At 33.5% G+C, this 22,075-nt stretch overlaps 3 protein-coding genes across 4 annotated transcripts; 2 read left to right on the forward strand and 1 right to left on the reverse strand.

Annotated features, from left to right (window-relative positions):
* Positions 1-12,825: 12,825 nt before the first annotated feature.
* On the forward strand, positions 12,826-20,485 carry LOC106371545 (protein SUPPRESSOR OF MAX2 1-like). Of its 2 annotated transcripts, none has more exons than XM_013811633.3 (4): positions 12,826-14,720; positions 14,807-15,109; positions 15,190-16,568; positions 20,360-20,485. In XM_013811633.3, exons 1-3 carry the CDS (start codon positions 13,335-13,337, stop codon positions 16,426-16,428), a joined length of 2,928 nt encoding a protein of 975 aa, XP_013667087.2. In that variant the 5' UTR covers positions 12,826-13,334; the 3' UTR covers positions 16,429-16,568; positions 20,360-20,485. The 2 variants fall into 2 exon arrangements, with proteins under 2 accessions (XP_013667087.2, XP_013667086.2); XM_013811632.3 differs by having other exon boundaries at positions 12,834-14,720; positions 14,804-15,109.
* Positions 16,575-17,550, forward strand: LOC111208116 (uncharacterized protein At4g04775-like). Its single transcript, XM_022706865.2, has 2 exons — positions 16,575-17,088; positions 17,156-17,550. Exons 1-2 carry the CDS (start codon positions 16,915-16,917, stop codon positions 17,441-17,443), a joined length of 462 nt encoding a protein of 153 aa, XP_022562586.2. The 5' UTR covers positions 16,575-16,914; the 3' UTR covers positions 17,444-17,550.
* LOC111208115 lies at positions 17,727-19,939 on the reverse strand. Its single transcript, XM_022706864.2, has 3 exons — positions 18,872-19,939; positions 17,864-18,799; positions 17,727-17,786 (listed from the first exon to the last, which is right to left on the reverse strand). The coding sequence occupies exons 1-3, from the start codon at positions 19,937-19,939 to the stop codon at positions 17,727-17,729; spliced, it is 2,064 nt and encodes a 687-aa protein (XP_022562585.2).
* Positions 20,486-22,075: the final 1,590 nt, after the last annotated feature.

Here is a 22,075-nt window from a genome sequence, read left to right on the forward strand (position 1 = left end):
AATCCACATTCCATAAGAAAACGTTAGGTTTAAGGGGTTATATATTTGATTTCTGTTAAGAATTTTTTTGAGGAGTATTAATTTAACAAGACTTGAATTTCTCTATAAAGATGTAAGAGACTTCGGGCCCAGAATTTCATAGACAATTAGACATTCAAAATAATAAGAATGATTTGTCACTTGTGCGTCACTTGCATAACGGACGATTATCAACGCAAGCTGCTTTTTACTAGTGGAGAACATTGATGATAAATTAAGCTTGACCAAAAAGGACATATTATTTCTTATATTTTTTTTTAAATGGTAACCGGGCACTTCAATAATTACATTTGTTTCAAAGTCAGATTACTAATTTCATAAATAACACACCTCAATCCCCCGCCTTATTGATTGATCGAAAGTAGGATGAAATCAATCATTTGGGAAGAATATGTATATAAGTATATGTGTGTATATGGAAATATGCAGGCCCGTCCCTTCTATAAGGCCAATGAAATATTGACTTCAGGTCACATATTATAAATACAAAAAGTAGGCCACATTTTCAAAAATTATTTGTAGCTTAGATGGAAAAAGTAAGAGATGTTAGACCTTTTTGGTCTTTAGTTCGGCCACAACCAGTTTTAAATACATTTTTCATTGGTAATTTTTATGAAGGGCCACATTATTTGACAGGTTTTAAGCTTCATAAATCTTTGGGACGGCACTGGAAATATGTATTGCTTATGTTTTGATCGAGTGTGAAGGTTTGAAACTATATTATTTTATAGTTAAGTAACAGAAAAACAAATAGGTCAATGGATGACACGTTATTATAATGTGAAAGGAAATGAGCCAATGTCTATCTTTTCTGGCTTGATATACATATAACTCTGACTGGCATAGTGGCATGTATGATGTTTTGAGGACTAACCCTTTCCCATTGTCTAAGACTATGTACATTGGTTCAACTTTTTTAACACCTTATTTTACTTTTTATGTTAACACATCATCTTTTATTTCTTCCATATATACATCTAATATTTATATTTCATAATGATTTTTTATAGAAAAAGTCAACACTTTATCTATTTATTTTTATTTAATATTTTGATTTTATAACTAAATAATAACAGTTAAAACATAAGATTTTTTTTAAAAAAAAATAAATAAATAAAAATAGTTAAGAGTTGAAACTTTCTGAAATATTTAATAAAATGATAACATAATTTGAATGAAAATCTTTAAACTTATGATAAAAGATTTTTTTTGTATATGTCCAAATCATATAAAACTAGTCTCTATTTATAGATCATACAAATTATAAATTTTGATATAATGTAATAAAATAAATAAATTAATTTGCTGTAAGATAAATGATTCAAAATAAGTAATGTAAATATGAAAGACCAATTAATATCAACAACCAATAAGAAAGTGATACAGATTGTTGTGGATCCCATATTTTTGGTTTTTAACATGTTAAATAAATTCACCAGCAAACAATACATGCCGTATTTTTATTTTTTTCAAAAAGTTACTTGCAAACATTCAATGGTTTAAAAAATATTTAACATGTCCATTGTAAATGGTCTTTTACAAAGTACACTCTCAATCCGAGACTGCAAGGTCTAATGGTCAGGTGGTTTGCAGCTCATGACACTGCAATTTAGAGCTCTAGAATTATTTTTTCAAAGTTAGTTGTATGAACTACCCATAGTTGTACATATATTCTTTTACTGATGATTAATAAATTTAAAAATTCATCCAAAAAAAAGGTCTAAACAAGAAAAATAAATAAACAACCAATCACTCATACGAGAAAAATCCAAACCCACTCATATAAGAATTTTACGACAGTTTCTCTAAATAATAACATTGAAATCAACAGAGTAATATAGGCCAGGATTAAAACATAAAGATAAAAGAAGAATCATTTAAAGTACTTAATTATAGCTTTATAGTATTTTCAACATCCGACGTCTTACCAGTTCATAATTGTTTATTAATCTTAATCATTATGAACAATATCTCGAACTTATAACGTCCGGATATTGACTTGCCTGATAAACTAGAATAATAAGAGATAGAGATAAAGAAATGAAAGAGGTGGGTGTGAGAAATGAAAAGAACACTTTTGTTTTGAGTGATTGGTTGTGTTGGGTAAAAGCTTGACCTAGAAGATGACACGATGGTGCTCAAAATGTTCAAACACATTACACAAGTGCATGTGTAAGTAAAGCAATTAAAATAAGGAAAAATGATTGTTTTTTTACCTTTACTTTCCCATCATTCTTCCATTCATCTATCATTAGACTTTGTAAGAAAGTTAGAAAGTTTTCAAAAGACAATAAAAAGTTTTCATCTTTTTGATCAAACCATATTCTCTACCTTCTCAATGCGCACCGACAACGTTTTTGACTTCGAAAACAAAAGTAGAACTCGTGTGTGAAAAGCAAGATTCATTCTTCTTTTTTTTCTTTTTATCTCTCTGGCATGATGTTTATAATGTGTATGTATGTATTTCTACAATCACAGAATCCAAATATTCCTTCCAAAAGGATCATATACGGTTACATAATTTTTACAGATATGATTTTCCAAAATATAATCATCCAATTCAAAAGATCTATATAAACATAAACAATCCAAGATATCTCGTTGTAAAAATAGCCAATGCAACGTAACTTTGGAAGTTAACATATTTTACACAATATAATACATATGCACACGCATGGAAATTCTATAAAATACAAAACCTATATTCAAAGGTGTAGCGTGCATAAAAGGTTTGTTTGACCTTTTTCTTGTTTAGAGAAACAAAGTTGGAGATAAAAAGTCTTTTTTTCACATTGTATTGAACCGAAAGATAAAGTAAACTTAGAAAATAATGCTAATAATTAGGAAAAAGGTGATTGTCGAAGAAGCAATATCACGGGTTATTCTTTTCACCCACACCGTGACACCACCAAAATCTTATCTTCTATCACCTTTTTTGTAGGATTTAACAACTTAAATACTTTTGTTCAAAAAAAAAAAAAAAACTTAAATACTTTTGTGTTAGAAAAAACAACTTAAATACTTTTAATTTAAACACACTAGTTAGTAAAACAAGAATCAACTGGGACTGCGTTTACGGTAATTTGTTTTGGGTTGACCATAATTTGTTACCATTTTACCGTGTGATTCTGATATTATGTGCAAGAAAGCAAATTAGGTAACCAACGATAAAATGACCTTATAGATAAGTCTATTAATTGGAAGACATCTACTCTAAAAATTAAACTACATTATTTAATAGACTCAAAATATCTTAAAAACAAGCAGATTGAGTAATTAAGTTCAAAGTTTCAAAAAAAAAAAGCAGATTAAGTAAAATTGGATGTGGCTGCTGTCATTTTTTTTCATAACACACATACAGTAAAAACCTAAACTCTATAAACTAATAATGTTGGATTATCATATTTTATTAATTTATAGAGTTACTAATTTATTAAAATATTTTTTAGATTTTTATATTTGAGAATATAATTTTTTTTCTAAAATAAGAAAAATAGTTGGTTTCACTGTTTATATATTTACTAAATTTTATAAATTCAACTTTCATATCATTTTTATTATATTATTTGATATATATGAGATATGTATCATACAATTTTAATGCGTTTCAGATATGATTTTATTAAATATAATCAAAATATTATGAAATCTTAAGAAAAAAATGAAAAAAAATCTATTGTAAATATAAAACAAACAATACAATGTGACTATATACGCGTAATTTTTTAAATTGTTATAAATTTAAATAATTAATAAGATATACATTGTATAAATATAAATTATTAATTTAAAATTTTAATGAAACTATATACGCGTAATTTTCTAAATTGTTATTATCTTATTATCTTATGATTTGCGTCATATTTTGATCCAGTTTAACTTGGCACCAATGGAACTTATTTATTTATCGTGTTTATTAATATACCAAGTATTAATTTATAAAATTTCTACTGTATATGCAAAAATCATATGTAAATCCAATTGAACTAATAACTGCATTTAAAAAATTGTTTTGCTATTCGGATTACTAAAAAAATACGTTAAATTCCATAACTTTAATTTACTTTTTAACATTTGGATTGTCATTTTATTCCACGCCAATTCATGCTGTTTTTCCCTTCTTTTTATGATGACGTTCTATTTCATGGTGTTTATCTTATGAGTTTTGTTTTCGATACCTACATTCATGGCTTAAGAGAGTAAATTGATACATCAGTTTGCAAAACTGGTCATCAATAAATCAAATAGATAAAATGCGTAAAGGGAAAGGGAAGGTAGAGCATGCGTTACCAAAAGGGGACATCATGATTTTTGTGGGCTTTAAGGTATTCTATTAACTAATTAAAGTGTTTCTTGATTAATTTATTAGCTTAACATAAAGTAGATTTATTTTCTTTCTTTTGCTAGCAATTCATACCAAAGAAAGAGATATTCATCACTACTAGTAGGGAAAATCACATAAAAAATCGAAGTTTTTTCACTAACGCTTTTAACATTCAAAGTGATATTTATATCATAAAGAATCTCCAAAATAAAAAGTTGAACTAATTATTTTAAAAAAAATTTCAAAGATGATGTGTTAAGTTTTTTCAAAAAAATAATTATTTAATCAATAAAATAAAAATAAAAAAAAATTCAGAAAATTAAATAAAAAATCAGAAAATTAAATAAAAATTAATAAAAAAAAAATCAGATTAATTAAAAACAGAAAAATAAATAAATATTTATAAAGTATAGCATAATGTTAATGCTAATGTTCTACTAATCAAAGCCTAAATCACCAATAATGATTTTCGGCATATCACCAATGATAATTTCTGACATTATAGTTGAAAATAACAAAAAAAAAACTTTTTTGAATTTTCAATTTTTTTGAAATTTATGATTTGTTTTTAGTTTTTCTGTATTTTTAATTTCATCTTATTTTTTATTTTTTTTTTAATTTAATTTCTAAATCTTTATTTAGTTTTCTAATTTAAAAAATCTGAATTATTATTTAATTTTTTGAGTTTTTGTTAAATTTTTCTGATTTTTATTTAGTTCTGATTTTTTATAATTTATAATTTTATTAATTAGATAATTATTTTTGAAAACAAAACTGACACATTATTATTTTACTTGTTCAGCCGGTCAACTTCAAATATTTTTTATAATATAAATATCACTTTGAAAGTTAAAAATATTAGTGAAAAAACTTCAAAATTTTAAATGTTAGTAGTCGATACTTTCAAAATTTTTTTATGTGATTTTTCTTACTAGTAACTTATAGACTACAGTAGTTAGTAACTTAATACTACCAGACATGTATTTGCTAAAGTAATTAACTCTGCCAGTATAACCGGCTTAGCGCAACCAGATACTTGATCTCTGTTCGGGAACGCACTAGTCAGGCGGGCGGGTTGGACCTAGCGCCTAGAGAGAAAATAGGGAACTAAGCTGAAATTTTGCGGGGCGAAATTTTTAGATTGTTTAATATGTTATAAAACATGTTAATCTTTAATTGTTTATAACATTAATAAATGTTCATGTTTAGGACTGTATAAACACACAAATATAATATATAAGCTTAATATAGTGTAATTTCATCAAAATTATGAATATAAATTATATTTATCAAATTTTAAATCAAATATATAGATAAAAAATAATTTTAAAAAATATAATAATAATAGAAAAAGGATTAGGCGGTTAGGCGGTCATCCAGGCGGTCTAGGCGGATAAAAACTGAACATCCGATTTTTAGACCGATCAGGTATAAATCGAGGCGGATGAGTGACGCCTAGCGACTAGGTGGCTGCCTAGGCGGCTAGGCGTCCGATTTTTAGAAAATGGCTTGATAGTAATTTTCAGCTAATATATATCTTAGCAATAAAACATTTTATTTTCACAATTTCACCTTAATTTATTAAGCACTGTTTCTGATACCATGAAAGGTTTTATGTATATATATTTTTTTCTGTTTTTGAAAACTACTTCCTCCGTTTTAATAAATTGTAGGTTTTGGGAATATTCACATATATTAAGAAAATTTCTTAAAATTTAATTAGAAATTCATTTTTTTGTTGAAAATTCATTGTTTTGTGATTTTTTAATATAATTTTAGTCAATTAAAATTTAATAAACACAATTAACTCATTCAAAATTTACATTTTATTATTATTATCTAATAAAATGTAAAAAGGTATTTTTGAAGTATCTTTTTCTAAAACATGATTATTTCGAAACGGAGGAAATATTTGCCAATAAAAAGTACAGTAATCTCAGCAAATAAAGAAAGTAAAAGTAGTCCATTTTATATATGAGACAGTTAATTACCTTTTAGTTTCATTTTAGTACTTTTAGTTTTGAATAGAGTAAATGTAGTCAAAGCTTAGTTTTTTTAGAAGTCAACTCTTAGATAAGGTGTGAAATAAAAGAGCAAATTAGTTCAATATACTAACAAAGGTGGGATATCATAGAATAGGGGGAAAATGGTAATGATGGAGGAAAGAAAATTGGAGGGATATAGAATAACCACTGAAAGTATGCTCGATTTGAATTGAAAAAAGAAAAACCTCTCTTCTCTCTCTATTAGCCAAAAGTAAAAAACAAATCGTAACCACCGTTCGCTTCCGGTGCGGCTGTCCTTTCGCCGGTCGGAGGGCATCCTCTCCTCTTCTCTCTTGTTTTCCTCCTTTGCTCTTTTCTCTTCCTCTGGCTGCCTCCGATATACTTGTGTCTCTGGGGCTTCGAGCTCCGCCGGCGGAAGAACCTAGGCTGAAACCGGTGGTCATCTTGCGTCTCTGGTGATACGGTGAGGTAGGTGTAGCGGTGGTGGTGGTTAGGGTCGGCTCTTGGGGCTGGGGTTTGTTCGATGGTCGTTTTTCAATCTTAGATCTACGGCGACTCCCGGTTGTTTTGTGGCGCGTGTTCTTGTGTGAGGGCTTCTCCGTTCGGGATCTGTTCTTATTTGTGTCTCCCGGCTCTTCTCGTTGTCCCGACGGTGATGAGCGGTGGCGCGTGGCTTCTCCTTTGGCGTGGTGTCTCGTTGAAGGGCGGTTATTGTTATCCTCTGTTCAGTTGGTGCGGTGTAGTTCTTCTCCATCAGCACGTTTGTGGTCTTGCGGGATGCGTCGTGTGTCGTCTCTAGCAAACTTTGTTGAGCGTGTGCTCGGCGTCTTTGGTCTCCAACTATAAGTCGTCTATGGCTTGGGCTTGGAACCTTTGCGTCGGCTTCCTGCTTGTCCTTCTCTGGTCATGGCTTCTCCCCTTAGCGCTCGTTCTAGTTTCCTGCGTGAAACTCATCGAGTTCTCTCCGGTGCCGTTCTTCGGTGTCCTATTCTTGTTCCGATTCGAGTCGGCCAGTTCTCTGGTTCTCAAGAACGGTCTGTGTTGTGACTCTCCTATCCGGGTTGGTCATTCGGATAGGACGTGTCTCCATGTGATTGAACCCATCATCCCAGCGCTTGACCCTTAACGCCCGGGCGTCTCTGTGTCTTGTGGGTGTGTTCATCCGGCTTGAATGTCTTGGTCCGGTGTGTCTAGGGTAGAGATGTGGCTGCTTCTCACCCCGTTTTGTGCAGGTTTTTCGTGTGGCTCCTTCGGGGCTTGGCATTCAATAAATGCTCGGTCTTGTTGATACCTTCCTCGAGCTGTTCTTGGTTGAACCAATCTTTAAGAGCGGATCATCGGGGAGGCCAAAATTACCGGGTTCTGACTCTCGTTATAATTGTGGTTCTTCCTTTTGCGGCAAGTGGTTGTGTGGATTAGTCGAGGCTGCCGGTCAGTGGGTGTTGCTTGTTGTGTCTATCCCTGTATTAGTCTGTCTCGAGTTGGTGTTTAGGTCTTTGATTTTCGTTTCTCCATTTTTTGTCGCCTTTGTATTTCTGTCAAAAACTTGAAAATTGGTAATAATATCTTAACATTTTTACCAAAAAAAAAAAAAAAAAGTATGCTCGATTTTTGTTTAAATCGAGTAAACGGGTATAATATCACGTCTACTTTTAAAACGCGTATTGACTTTGTTTAGTCTCCTTTAGGATTCTTATGAATGACTTTCCAGTGGAGAAAACTTATACACTGGAATCTTATTAGTTATCTAGCTAGTTTAAATGTTCATGTTTTGAAGTTATATTAGGCATGCAGTCTTTGTTGTTTACATATTATCGAACAGATTATAAACCAAAGACCAGAATGACTTTCTAAGCCTATAAAACCAATTAACACCCACCCCACCCCCCCCCCCCCCCCCCCCCCCCCCCCCCCCCCCCCCCCCCCCTCCTCCAATTTTAAACGTCTCTACCGCTAAGATTTTTGTTGTGATGATATTATTTCCACCTAATAATTTTGTTGGAAAGGTGTAACTATATGTGATGTATCGCGTGAATTGATTTGCCATGGACATATCATGAACAAAGTTCCCTTTTTTAGACCCATGCAAAACTACATGCAGCAGGTTTCCTATGATTTTTTTTTGTTATTTTTATCTAATATATATTTTTTGAAAAGAGTAAGATTCTTTAAGTGAAATAATTAACCAAATTTTACATTTGTTATCTAATATATATATATATATATATCGCGGAGAAATGTTGAATTTTGTAAAGTTGATAATATAGTAAGAAATATTGGTTAAAGGCTTAAAGCCATGCTTCCAGATACAACTTTAGTTTTAGAATCACAAAGAGTTTACTAAACCCTTTTTCTAGATGGTGGAATAAATTAAAGATGGTTGTAAACGTAAGTCCAGAATCTAAACAAATTTAATGGAGTGAAAAATTAGGCTCGTTTCTTTATAAACAAAGTAAAGCTACTTTTTTTATAAAAAAAAAACAACTTTGCGATGTAAATGAATTAATTATTTATTTCATTACTATCTCAAAACACAATATTTAGGAATGTTAATAATTATTTATGTAATAATAATCATGAAAAATATATTCAATACTTACATGTGCCATTTCAAAATTATCAAAATATTTGTCTCAAAAAAATTGGTTACGAATGATTACAAATAAATAATAATACAGTTAAAATTGTAATAAAATGTATTTAAAATCAGATATATATATATATAATATAAGTAATTAGTTGATATTTGAATACTATAATTATGAAATATATGAAATAATATGATACTTTCCAACTATTGTTTACTAATTATTTATCATAAGTTTATATTTATTTATTTATTTTAAACTATTTTTATAAAAATTCCATTGATCACTAATATATGTATATATAAATTCAATGAACTTAATGCTCTAAGTCCAACATTAACTACCATAAAAAATTATTCTTAAAATCCTAATTTTATTCAATTTTATAAAATAAAATTATTATTATTTACATAGTTTTTATTCTAATCATACTTAACTAATAATTAGATTTTATCATAATAACATAGTATTAAATATTTAGTATATTATACTATTATATACTAATATATAATGTATCTATTAGTTAATTAAATTATGAATATTCGATCATGCATTTGTTTTTATCAACGTACTAATTATATAAATCACTTATTAATATCTAAAACAACAATTACTGGTTGATTTCTGAGAACATTAGGTGCACCTACTATGTTTTTAACGTTACATAATTATAATTATGTTATTACAAACTATGAAAAATATTACAAACGATATTATAGCCGACAATTCTACATGACCGATACGTAATCCAACTTGATTTAAATTGTTATTTAAAATTTTTAAAGTTGATTTCAAATTTTGCATTAAATATTTAATTTTAAAAAAAATTACTCTTATTGTAATTTTATTATATATCGCTACTTAAACTTGTTAAAACATTTTGTTTAAATAATATTTTATATAAAATTGAAAACAAAAGAAAATAAATCTTAAAAAATTACTATATTCTAAAACATGATTTTTATGTTTTCAATATTGACATATCTATTATATTATATATTAGAATTAATGAAACTACTGACCTACGGTTCATCCTTGTTGATCCTATAACCCAATGACCAAAAATTAATATTCCAGATTAAATGTTTGGATCGTGTTTAAAAACATTGCTATAAATATCTTTACTTTTTATATTTTCCTTATTTCTAATTTTTATATCTTCTGGAATTCAAATCCTACGTTAAAAAAAATTATGTTAGTTCTAGTTATTTAATAGGGATTACTAGGTGATAACTATATACGTATATCCTACGTTAGATAGAAATATTACACTTTTGAAACGTATACAATTTTCTATTTCTAAAGCAATCTCCTAATAATTTTATGCAATTTTCCTTGTCACATATAAATTCACTTCGATAAAACTATTATTTTTCACTTCAGTTATTTTGTTTCTACTATAATATTCATTTCATATTATACGACTTTCATAATGGCCCAAACGAGAACTGTTTTCTCAATTTTTAGATATTACTAGAGCCGGTGTCCGCGCTCCGCGCAGATTACATATTTAATTAAAATATGTTAATATTTGTGTTAATAGATTCCTACACATTTTCTTGGGATTAAAACAATGGTGAAGAGGTGCCGCATGTTTGTATAGAAAACAATCATCATCTAAGAATCTTCATCACAAAAATGTTTTTTTTTGCCAAAGTATTTAATTATTCTTATATGTGTCTTCTAGGGATGAATGACGAATCTGTTGATATAGTTGGGAGCAAGGTTTTTTTATTAAGAACTAATTGTGGTTTCTTTCATAATTTGTATTTTTAAATAAAAAACATATTTTACTAATAATGTTTATATTTGTTTTATTAGAGTTTTGTAACTATAAAATGAATAAAAATATCTTTATTTAGTACTTATATAAAATTATATAGAGATAGATTATTAATTTATGATTATGATGGGACTATATATTAATTTGGAACAAATATTAAGCAACTCAATTAGATTCTTGCAAACCGGGGGAAAAGGAGTGGCCGGTCATGTCGTCTGTATTTTTACCTTTTCCCAAGTTTTTAAAACGTTTCGTAGCAATAAACAAAAATCAAAACGTAGCATTTCAATTACATATTTGGAATCTTATCAAATAAGATGTAACTTTTCTTTTTTATTGTGCGCTTCAAATTTAATAAGATGTAAATAGTCAAAAATATAAAAAAAAATAAATATATATAAAACATAATTTGTATTTTATATTTGTTTTATTAAAGTTTTGGATTAAAGTATTAAATTAATATATCAATACTAATAATGTTTTTTGATTCAAAAATGTACTTGTAAATTCAAAATACCTCCCATAAGTGGAGGATCTTTGGCGGTTGGTTTGACCATGGTATTGAGGAACAATCGATCCTTAAACAAAGGAAAGAATATTTAAATGTTAGGCAAAGTGAAATGGTTTGATAATAAAACATAGTGAAAAAGGTCCCAATGGATAAAATCGAACCATGAGATTAATTACAAACTAAAATATTATAAAGCCAAAAAAAAAACTAAATATTTTATATGACCGATAGATGTGAACTACAATTGTAGTAGCTTAGCAGGCATGAACTATTATATTAAATCAAAAAATTTTGGCGGAGACCAATAGCTAAAGACGGAAGATTGTCGGTCTATGTTTAATCTTAACCAACTAAAATCTTATACGTTTGTTCACACAGATTATCAATATGAATCTATTATTAAACAATTGAAAATAAACAGTGGAAGGTGAGCCAAACCCCACGTCCCCAACCGCATACAGACTTAACTATCCAACTCTTAAACATATCACTTACGCCAAGAAATTGACAAAATTGTGACTTTCAAATATTGACTTACACAAAATCTTGAACGGTTGGTGGTGGTGGTTTTTTCAGAGTGAGAGGGGATGAATATATGGTCTTCAGATTAGAGTTCTTGATCCTAATGGTAGAATATATGTTATTTAATTTTCAATGAATGCAGTAGGCATTTTTGGCATAAAATATAACGATTTCTTAAATTAAATTGTTCACCAGCTATAAGAATATTAAGTATGGGGCAAGTTAAAGTTGTAGAAATCGATTTTGATTTAGGATGGCAAAGATGTGGTAGCTAGAAGCCTAATAATCAACAATGCATGCATTGTTTTATTATGATGTAACTGGAGTTGAACCGGGTTAAACCGTGACTCTTCACATATTTTGATTTAGGATGGCAAAGATGTGGTAGCTAGAAGCTTAATAATCAACAATCAATGCATGCATTGTTTTATTATGATGTAACTGGAGTTGAACCGGGTTAAACCGTGACTCTTCACATATTTTAATGGTTGGTTTTTTTTTTTAAAGCCCAATCCAGAATGATATGGCATAATGGTTGGTTCTGATTATTTTATCCATGTGGTAAGGCTTAGGAAGGTAGGATTTAGCTCCTTTTATATAGTAGGATTATTTTATGAACTGTTAAATGATTAGAGGTTTTAACAAATTTATTGAAACAAAAATATTTAATCAAATAATCAAAATATGATATCCACACATAATTTTAACAGCGAGAACTAAAATTAATTAACTATACCAAATTTAAAACGTATTATAATTTCAGAAATAAATATAATGGCCAAGTTAAATATTTTGCAAAATTAAAACAAGCAACTAAATAAATCATAAATTAGAATTGTAATTAAAATAACATAAAAATACACAAACAAATAAAAAAATAAAACTAATAAAAATAGTACCCAAATCATTATATATATTTTTTTCTGTAAATATTTATGTCATATTGGATGGGTGTAGAGAAGCAGAAACACGCGTACAGCTTTTTACAATTAAGCGAGAAAGAGGCAAAAGCGAGAAAGAAGTATCATTCACTTCTTCTTCTTCTTCTATCCTTTTCTCTTTGAATTTTCTTCACTCTGCTGCAACTTCCCCACCTTTCTATATTTACTTTTTATCTTCAATTTATTGGATCTGAAAGTTCCTTCTTTTATTTTATTATTATTAATCTATCTAAAAAGCCATTTTCTGTGATCCATTTGAAATCCCAATTTGTCTGCATCTCCCAATAAATCCTTTTAAATCAGAGAAAAAAAGACCAACCTTTTCTTCCTTGTCTTATAAAACCTATCTAAAGCCTTTTCATTTTTTTAGCCGGTGTATATTCCTTTTGAGTCAGTTCAAGGCAAATCCTATATCATTCATTATTCCTTCCTTCTTTCTTTCTTGCTTCCGACCGGGAAAACTAAGGAACCCAGTTCATAAAACCTGTCTGAATAATTGACATCCCAACTCAAAAGATTCAATTTAAAAAAAAAAAAGATTCGATCTTTTCTACACATAATTGAAGAAAGAGGAAAGAGAGAGAGAGAGAGAGAGAACACAAAGTGGACGAACAAGAACGATGAGAGCTGGTCTAAGCACGATCCAACAGACTCTAACCCCCGAGGCTGCCACCGTTTTAAACCAATCAATCTCAGAAGCGGCGCGTCGCAACCACGGCCAAACCACACCGCTACATGTCGCAGCCACTCTTCTCGCTTCTTCCTCAGGTTTCCTCCGGCGAGCCTGTATCCGATCCCATCCCAACTCCTCCCACCCGCTCCAGTGTCGAGCCCTCGAGCTCTGCTTCAGCGTCGCCTTAGAGCGTCTCCCCACCGCGACGACGACTCCGGCGAACGATCCTCCGATCTCGAACGCGCTCATGGCGGCGCTGAAGCGAGCGCAAGCTCACCAACGCCGTGGATGCCCGGAGCAGCAGCAGCAGCCGTTGTTGGCGGTGAAAGTGGAGCTGGAGCAGCTGATTATATCGATATTGGATGATCCGAGTGTGAGCCGGGTTATGCGAGAGGCTAGCTTCTCTAGCCCCGCCGTTAAAGCCGCAATAGAACAGTCGCTGAGTAATAATAATAATAATAGTCCGTCCAATACGACGCCGGTTTCTAGCGTTTCATCAGTCGGGTTAAATTTCCGACCCGGTGGAGGAGGTCCGATGACCCGGAACACTTATCTTAATCCACGGTTGCAGCAGAACGGCCCCGCGTCGGCGCAGCAAACAGGGGTTATTAATAAGAGCGATGACGTGGAGCGGGTGATGGATATATTGGCTCGTGGGAAGAAGAAAAACCCGGTTTTAGTCGGGGATTCGGAGCCGGGTCGGGTAATTAAAGAGATCCTTAAGAGAATTGAATCCGGAGAAGCGGCGGTTAAGAACTCAAAGGTTGTTCACTTCGAGGAGATCGGTTCGGATAAGGAGGAGAGAATCAAGAAGCTAGACGGGTTGCTCGAGACCCGGATAAATAATTCGGATCCTGAAGCTGGAGGAGTGATTCTCAATCTCGGAGACTTGAAGTGGCTCGTGGAGCAACCGCAACCGATGGCGGTTGAGGTAGGGAGGACGGCGGTGGCGGAGCTGCGGAGGCTTTTGGAGAAGTTCCAAGGAAGGCTCTGGTTTATCGGAACCGCCACGTGCGAGACTTATCTACGATGCCAAGTCTATCATCCGTCAATGGAGAATGATTGGGATCTGCAAGCTGTGTCGGTGGCTGCTAAAGCTCCGGCGTCCGGAGCTTTCCCAAGGCTTTCGAACAGTTTGGGATCGTTCACGCCGTTGAAGAGCTTTGTGCCTGGGAGCATGACGACATCGAAATGTTGTCCGGAGTGTTCGAAGAGTTGCGAGCGAGAGCTGTCTGAAACTGAGTCAGTGCCTCAAGAGGTTAAGACAGAAGTCGCTCAGACTAAACAGTTGCCACAATGGCTGTTGAATGCTAAACCGGTTGATCGTGTACCGGTAAGTTTATGGTTTTGAGTCTTCTTCTTCTCTTCCACTATTCGCTATGACTAATCAATTTTTTAATTTATTTTTAATAACAGCAGGCAAAGATTGAAGAAGTGAAGAAGAAATGGAATGATGCGTGTGTGCGTCTTCATCCTAGCTTTCATAACAAGAACGAGAGGATCGTTCCCATTCCGGTTCCGACTCCTATACCGTTGACAACAAGCTCTTACGGTCCCAACATGCTTCTCCGTCAGCCGTTACAGCAAAAGTTCCAGCCGAACAGAGAGTTGCGTGAGAGGGTACACTTGAAACCTATGACCTCTTTGGTGACAGAACAAGCCAAGAAGAAGAGTCCTCCCGGGAGTCCGGTTCAGACCGATCTTGTTCTTGGACGAACAGAGGTTTGTCTTTATGAAATATTGCAATAAAAATGTTTACTAAAAAAAAAACACAAAACCTAAAATGTATTCGGTTTATTTAGGATTCGGATACGCGAGTGAGAGACTTCCTCGGCTGCATATCGTCTGAATCAGTACAGAACAACAACGATAAGATCAGTGTTCTGCAGAACTCTCTAGACATTGATTTGTTCAAGAAGCTTCTAAAGGGAATGACAGAGAAAGTCTGGTGGCAGCACGACGCAGCCTCTGCCGTCGCCGCCACGGTTAGTCAATGCAAGCTAGGGGGAGGGAAACGACGCGGCGTGGTATCAAAGGGAGACGTGTGGCTACTCTTCTCAGGGCCTGACAGAGTTGGCAAGAGGAAAATGGTGTCGGCTCTGTCATCTCTAGTATACGGAACCAGTCCTATAATGATCTCACTCGGGTCGAGACAAGAACCTGGTGGAGTCCGTGGTAAGACCGTGCTGGACAGGATTGCGGAAACCGTTAAGAGGAGTCCCTTCTCCGTTATCTTGCTTGAAGATATCGACGAAGCGGATATGTTGTTGCGTGGAAGTATAAAACGAGCCATGGATAGAGGGAGAATCTCTGATTCGCACGGACGTGAGATCAGTTTAGGTAATGTGATCTTTGTTATGACAGCGAGCTGGCATCGTTCTTCGGGGACGAAAGCGTGTTTCTCAGACGACGAGGCGAAGCTGAGAGATTTGGCTGGTGAAAGCTGGCGGTTGAGGTTGTGTATGCGTGGCAAACGTCGAGCGAGCTGGCTGAGTAGTGGTGTTGAAGAGAGGTTGACTAAACCGAAGAAAGAACATGGTTCCGGTTTAACGTTTGATTTAAACCAAGCTGCTGATACGGCCGATGACGGTTCGAACAATACGAGCGAGCTAACAGATAACAATGATCAAGAAGAGTTTAGCGGGAAGTTATCTTTGCAATGTGTTCCGTTTGCGTTTCACGAGCTGGTGAGTCGCGTAGACGATGCGGTGGCGTTTAGGGCTGTTGATTTCGGAGCTGTGAGGCAGAGAGTTTCAGATACGTTGTCGGAGAGGTTCACGACGGTGGTAGGCGAATCTTTATCGATAGAAGTGGAGGAAGATGTGCTTCAGAGGATCTTGAGTGGAGTATGGTTAGGCGAGATGGAGTTAGAGGAGTGGATTCAGAAGGCGATTGTTCCGGTTCTGAGCCAGCTTAAGGCTCGAGTGTCGTCTTCTGGAACTTACGGTGACCGTACAGTTGCTCGGCTTGAGCTAGATGAAGATTCCGGTGAACGGAGCGGTGGTGATTTACTGCCGACTAGTGTTACGTTGGCAGTTTGAGGAAGAAACAGAGATGGAGTTTTTGTTATTTATTGTGGAAGGGTAGAGAAGTAAATATGTCTCAACTGGTTTTGGCGGGGGGAGGTAAAACGGTTAGAGGTAAAAACAGTATAAAAAGGTGTTTATAGTTTTTTTGTTCTTTTTATTTAGGGTTGACGATCTATTTCCCCCTGAGAAGTATCATATATCACTAGATACACACAGACTTTTGATCCCGTTCTATTTCCCCACAAAATAAAAGTTCGAATCCTATATCCCCCCAATTTGAAAGATCGAGTTCTGTTTCCCCATACCGTCGAATTTAATGGTTTACTTGGGTGAACCAGTAGCTAACCAAAATAAACCCATTTTAAACATAACCACACCCGTTTGAAAACCCGACCCTAGTCTTTAAAATCCCCGATTCCTAAAACAATTACAGTCACGAACCCTAACAAAATTGAATTGGGGAAATTGATTTGTGGGAGAGATAAGAGAAATTGAAAGATGAGTGATGTTTCTGGAGCTTCAAGTGGGTCGTCAATGGTGCGTTCAAAGAAAAGGGTCGTGGGTGTCCCAAAACAGTGTTGGTGCGGATATGAAATCTCGACTTTGATGTCAAGATCAGACAAAAATCCGTATCGTCGTTACCATAGGTGTTCTTATGCTGTTTCAAAAAAGGTAATGCTTACTCTTATTAATTTGATTGTGCAATAACTCAGATTTTAACTTCATTGATCGATTTTAGCTTGAGAATGATAATCATTTCTTCAAGTGGGTGGATGAGGCATTGTTAGAAGAGATTAATGTTCTGAAGAACAAAATGAGTAATCTTGAAGAATTGGTGAAAGAAGTTATGATGGAACGAGGAGAAAGTGAGAAGAAGGTATTTGAGAAGATGGAGATGAAGCTAGAGACAGAGCTTTTCGACAAGATGGAGGAAGTGTTAAAGGAAGCGAAATGGAGCATGAAGAAGATGTGTGCTGGAATTGTAATAGCTTGTGTTGTTGGGTTTGTCATCATTAAGCTTGTGTGATGGATTTCATTTCGATAAATGTTGTTTAATGCTATGAAGTAGTACTTGTACTTGACGTTTTTTATGTTGTTTAATGAATGAAAATGTTGGTATTTTCTTGGTTATAACCTACATGATCGAGTCATGTCCATACAAAAGGAAGAAAACACCAAAATAAGTAGAAGGATTCTTGTTCATCAACCATGAAGATGACAACAACAAAATAGCCGAAAAAAGAAAGAAGACACAACCCAAAAAATACTTCTTGCTCTTCCTTTCCTACTGTAGTTACCGCTAAAGAACATCAAGCTTGAGAGGATTCACCTTGACTAGCAAAGGTTTGAGATGGTTCAGCTTGTGGAGCCTATAAAGATTAAAAAAAGAGTCTTATGTAAGTAATGAAAGGAGAACCATATAGAGGATATGAAAAATGAATCATACCTTCTTATGGGGTCCCTCCTTATGAAAACGAATATTGTGGTTAGGCGCACCACAAAGTCCACAATGCATAATGCGCTTCAACGTCTTCGGTTTCTTCTTCACAGGAGACTCATTTTTGCCCTTTTTCCTTTTGTTGTCTTTCTTCTTTTTGCGACCAGGCTGGTCTGGCTCAGGAGCTGGATGCACTTCAGGGGCTGAAGAAGTTGGCCAAAATCGTGCTCCTCTTAATGGTGTTATGCCTTCTTCGTATGTCCTCCTCCACAGTGTGGTCCGAAACCAGTGACACACAAAATCCTCAGCGTCTAGTTTCCTATCCAAGATGACACCGTATCCATGTTCACAAGGGATCCCAGTGATATCCCATTTGGAACACGTGCATGTCCGCTTCTCCAAATTGACACGGTAAGAACAAGCATCAACATTCACCAACCACATACCATTTGTGCTTCTATAAACAGTACACTGTGATGCTTTTTTGTGCTCCAAAGCGAGTATATCAACCACGTAAGGTGTGCATATGCTCTTGTGATCTTGAGCAATCAGATATCTAGAAGCGATACGCACCATTGCAAGACGCGCAATGGTATCCAACATTGGTACCATTGGCTTTTCACGGGCAGAAACGATGGAGGCGTTGAAAGATTCAGTTGAGTTGTTCTCGACGTCTTCACAATAGTTCCCCAACTTGAAGAAAGCTCTAACCCAAGTCATTGGATTAGTCTTCATCACATCTGCATACACCTCTGAGTCGTAGTTGAACAGCCTATCTAGATTCTCCTTGTACTCCGCCTCATTATAGCTCCAAGCAAGTTGCCAAATATACTTCTTCATGTCACTCTTCTTTCCATGTTTAGCTTTCACGTTTCCATAAATGTGTCGAACACACATTCTATGCTCCATCTTCGGAAGCTCCAACTGAACTGCCTTGATCAGTCCCTGAAACCGACCACACACAAACATAAGAAAATTATATTTTTAGAAAAAAATTACATGATAATCAAAGCTTACCTTCTGACGATCGGAGACCATAATATATCCATCACCATCTCCTAAACCCAAGTCTGTCTTGATATGCTTCACAAACCACACCCAATTTGGAGTGTTTTCCACTTGAACAACTGCCCAAGCAATGGGGTAGATTGAATTATCCCCATCTCGACCAAGAGCCACTAACAACTGTCCTTTAGTTTTTCCTCTCAAGAATGTGCCATCCATCCCAATAAGAGGTCTACATGTATCCTGCCATGACCTCCTAAGCACATCGAAACACACATAGAAACGGTTGAACACATCTTTTCCTTCCTCATTTCTCTTGGTCTCGACTTCCACCGAAGAGTTGATATTTGACTCGAGAATCTCGGCAGCATAGTCTCGGATTCGAGCAAACTGAGTCTCATACTCCTTCTGAATCCACGCCATTGCTTTATTTCGAGCAGCTTGACATTGTGCTCTAGAAACCGTGATCTTCCACCTCTCCTTGATCAGTTCTTCTATCTTCATTGGCATGAAATATTTTGGTTCTTCTCTTATCTTATCAACAAACAGCCTAGCTATCACAGGGACCTTAAGCATCTCACATTCTCCATTTGGAACACAGCTGTGTTCATTCTTGTACACTTTAACATACCATCTCTCTGGTTCTCCTTTACTCGAGCAATAAACACGCCACTGACAGTGTGAATCCACATTTCGACCAACACAACTAAAACCAAGTTTGGTTTTGTCATACCTATACTGCTTGATATTGTGACCAGTCTTTAGAGCGTAGTCCAATACCGCCTCTTTGAATGCAACTCCATTGAAGAATACTTGGCCCTCGAAGAGATTCCCATCACCTCTTCTAATTCGATAACGCTCTCTTGTCCTCTGTCGTTTCATTTGTTGCTCTTCACCATCTTCCTCCTCATCTGTATCACTATCATTCTCGGTATCGGGATAGATGTTATGTCGGATGGGAGGTTCGTTGATGAATGCAGCTACATCTTCTTCAACCCGGAAAGCGTGTCTCTCCATCTCTTCTTCGTCGTCTGATTCATCCCTAAGGGAAGGAATCGTGTTTTCACTGACCGTCTCCATTTTTTCTACTTGTAATCAACTAAAATCGGCTGATAAATCTTTCTAGGGTTTCTTTGTCGATGAAGAACACTGGGGATTTGGGGGTTTATGTTTTCGGGTTAAACCAATAACAATTGGGTTATAATCGGGTTTTAATCAGGTTTTAATCGGATCTTAAACGGATCTTTTCGGTTAAATCGCGGTTTTTGTTGGGCAACAATAGGTTTACGGTTAAATGATAAACAGTAAACCGGCGTTAATCCAAACCTATGTGTATTGCAATGCTTAACTTCGACGGTATGGGGAAACAGAACTCGATCTTTCAAATTGGGGGGATATACGATTCGAACTTTTATTTTGTGGGGAAATAGAACGGGATCAAAAGTCTGTGTGTATCTAGTGATATATGATACTTCTCAGGGGGAAATAGATCGTCAACCCTTTTATTTACTTATAGTTTTTGTGTTTATGTACGGTACGGGAGGGATGATTTATGTAGCAATTATAGAGATTTATTTGATAGATAAATAATGAAGATTAATAAAGTTATAAGTATTTTTTTGTCAATTAAAATTTGTATTTTCTTTAGTCATCTTCATTCATATCCATGAATAGGGACCATCGATTCTTGAGTTAAGAAGAGTATAAAAGGCTAAAAGCAGTTTTAATTGCAGAAAATCTGTAATTGCTTAGCTTTATTATATTTTTCTATACAAGACGGAAAAATATTAAAGAAAATGACAAAAATGGAAAAGGAATAACAAAAAGTTTCCAGAAAAAGAAAGATAACAACACACTTTAAAAAGTTGAAAAGCTAACAACAAATATTAAATTAAAATAAGGTTTTGGTTCAATGAATGGTGAACATTGCATGTGTTTTCGTCGTTTAATTATACATTTATTCAATAATTGTTTGCATTTTTTGACCTTTTCCTCATCCTTTTTTGTTTTGTTTTCTAGTACAAATAATAACTAATATTAAATTATTACTTTATCCTTTGAGCTTACCTGTTACAACTACGAAAAGGTATGACGCAAAAGTATCACATACTTGAAAACACTCTTTTAAAAAAAAAAAACACTTGAAAAACACTTTAAACAAAAACAATATATGATCTAATGTATAACATTATTATAATATGTTTGCGTTAAAACACTTGAAAAACACTTTAAACAAAAACACTTTAAACACTTTTAAATATCCCAAACAACTTATTTAAACATGAGCGTTTTCCCTTGTTTCATCTTTCCTTGTTTATAATAAGGAGATAGATTAACTTGCCTAATTACAATTTTTACTTTTTCAGTACTTTCAAATCTAAACAGACTAACCGAATTAATTTATGTATAATTTATAGCTCGCAGTTCCTCGCTTTAATAGTTGTATCATGTATGTCATTCAGAAACAATTAAATAATGCATGCTCAATAAATGTGAGAAAGATTGCACAATAAATTAGATGACGCTGATGATTTGGACAACTCAACTTATCAAGAGAAAAGTAAACTGTCTGTATACTTCCGAGCCCTCACCAAATATCTATTTGTTTGGTTTTATTAATTAATAACTTAAAAATAAAAGTAAATACTGAATTTTTTTTATTTAATATTTGCACTGAAAATATAAAAATAACACTTATAAATAAAAAAATTCAAAAGGTAAAATGACACTTTTAATATAAAACATATGGAATATAAACAAGATAAAAATTGTGTTATTGTCCATATATTTAAATCCAAGAAAGATCCATCTCAAGGCAGAGCTTGAGAAAATCCCATGAAAGATCATGGAGACTGAAAATCATGTAAACGACGTACCCGCCAATTAGACCAATAAATTTGAGATAGTTACAAAAAAAAAATTAGGATTTTTAATTTTTTTTGTTAAGATTTTCAAAATTTTAATATGTAAATAAAGTATAAGTTGTTACCAATAGTAATGTTTCTAAATTTTAGCCTTATTTATAGTTTTATTAATAAATAATGATTAAAATTGTTATTAAATAATTATTCTATATATTATTATATTAGTATTTACTTCATCTAATCTTCTTATTATTACTACTATAATGTATTGTGTTATCACATATTTGAGTTATTTTCACATATTTATAGAAAATAGTAAGATAAAGAAATACAATTACATTGTTAAGCTGTT

The sequence above is a fragment of the Brassica napus genome, chromosome A10 (assembly GCF_020379485.1).
Source record: "Brassica napus cultivar Da-Ae chromosome A10, Da-Ae, whole genome shotgun sequence".
NCBI lineage: Eukaryota > Viridiplantae > Streptophyta > Magnoliopsida > Brassicales > Brassicaceae > Brassica > Brassica napus.

What these genes read in the sequence shown, in the direction of transcription:
- LOC106371545 (XM_013811632.3), top strand. Translation starts at nt 13,335, where the DNA reads ATGAGAGCTGGTCTAAGCACGATCCAACAGACTCTAACCCCCGAGGCT. An exon ending in AACCGGTTGATCGTGTACCG is followed by an intron (nt 14,721 to 14,803) that starts GTAAGTTTATGG and finishes TTTTAATAACAG; the next exon opens with CAGGCAAAGATTGAAGAAGT. An exon ending in TTGTTCTTGGACGAACAGAG is followed by an intron (nt 15,110 to 15,189) that starts GTTTGTCTTTAT and finishes CGGTTTATTTAG; the next exon opens with GATTCGGATACGCGAGTGAG.
- LOC111208115 (XM_022706864.2), bottom strand. Translation starts at nt 19,939, where the DNA reads ATGGAGACGGTCAGTGAAAACACGATTCCTTCCCTTAGGGATGAATCA. An exon ending in TGGTCTCCGATCGTCAGAAG is followed by an intron (nt 18,800 to 18,871) that starts GTAAGCTTTGAT and finishes GGTCGGTTTCAG; the next exon opens with GGACTGATCAAGGCAGTTCA. An exon ending in AGGAGGGACCCCATAAGAAG is followed by an intron (nt 17,787 to 17,863) that starts GTATGATTCATT and finishes TAATCTTTATAG; the next exon opens with GCTCCACAAGCTGAACCATC.
- LOC111208116 (XM_022706865.2), top strand. Translation starts at nt 16,915, where the DNA reads ATGAGTGATGTTTCTGGAGCTTCAAGTGGGTCGTCAATGGTGCGTTCA. An exon ending in CTTATGCTGTTTCAAAAAAG is followed by an intron (nt 17,089 to 17,155) that starts GTAATGCTTACT and finishes GATCGATTTTAG; the next exon opens with CTTGAGAATGATAATCATTT.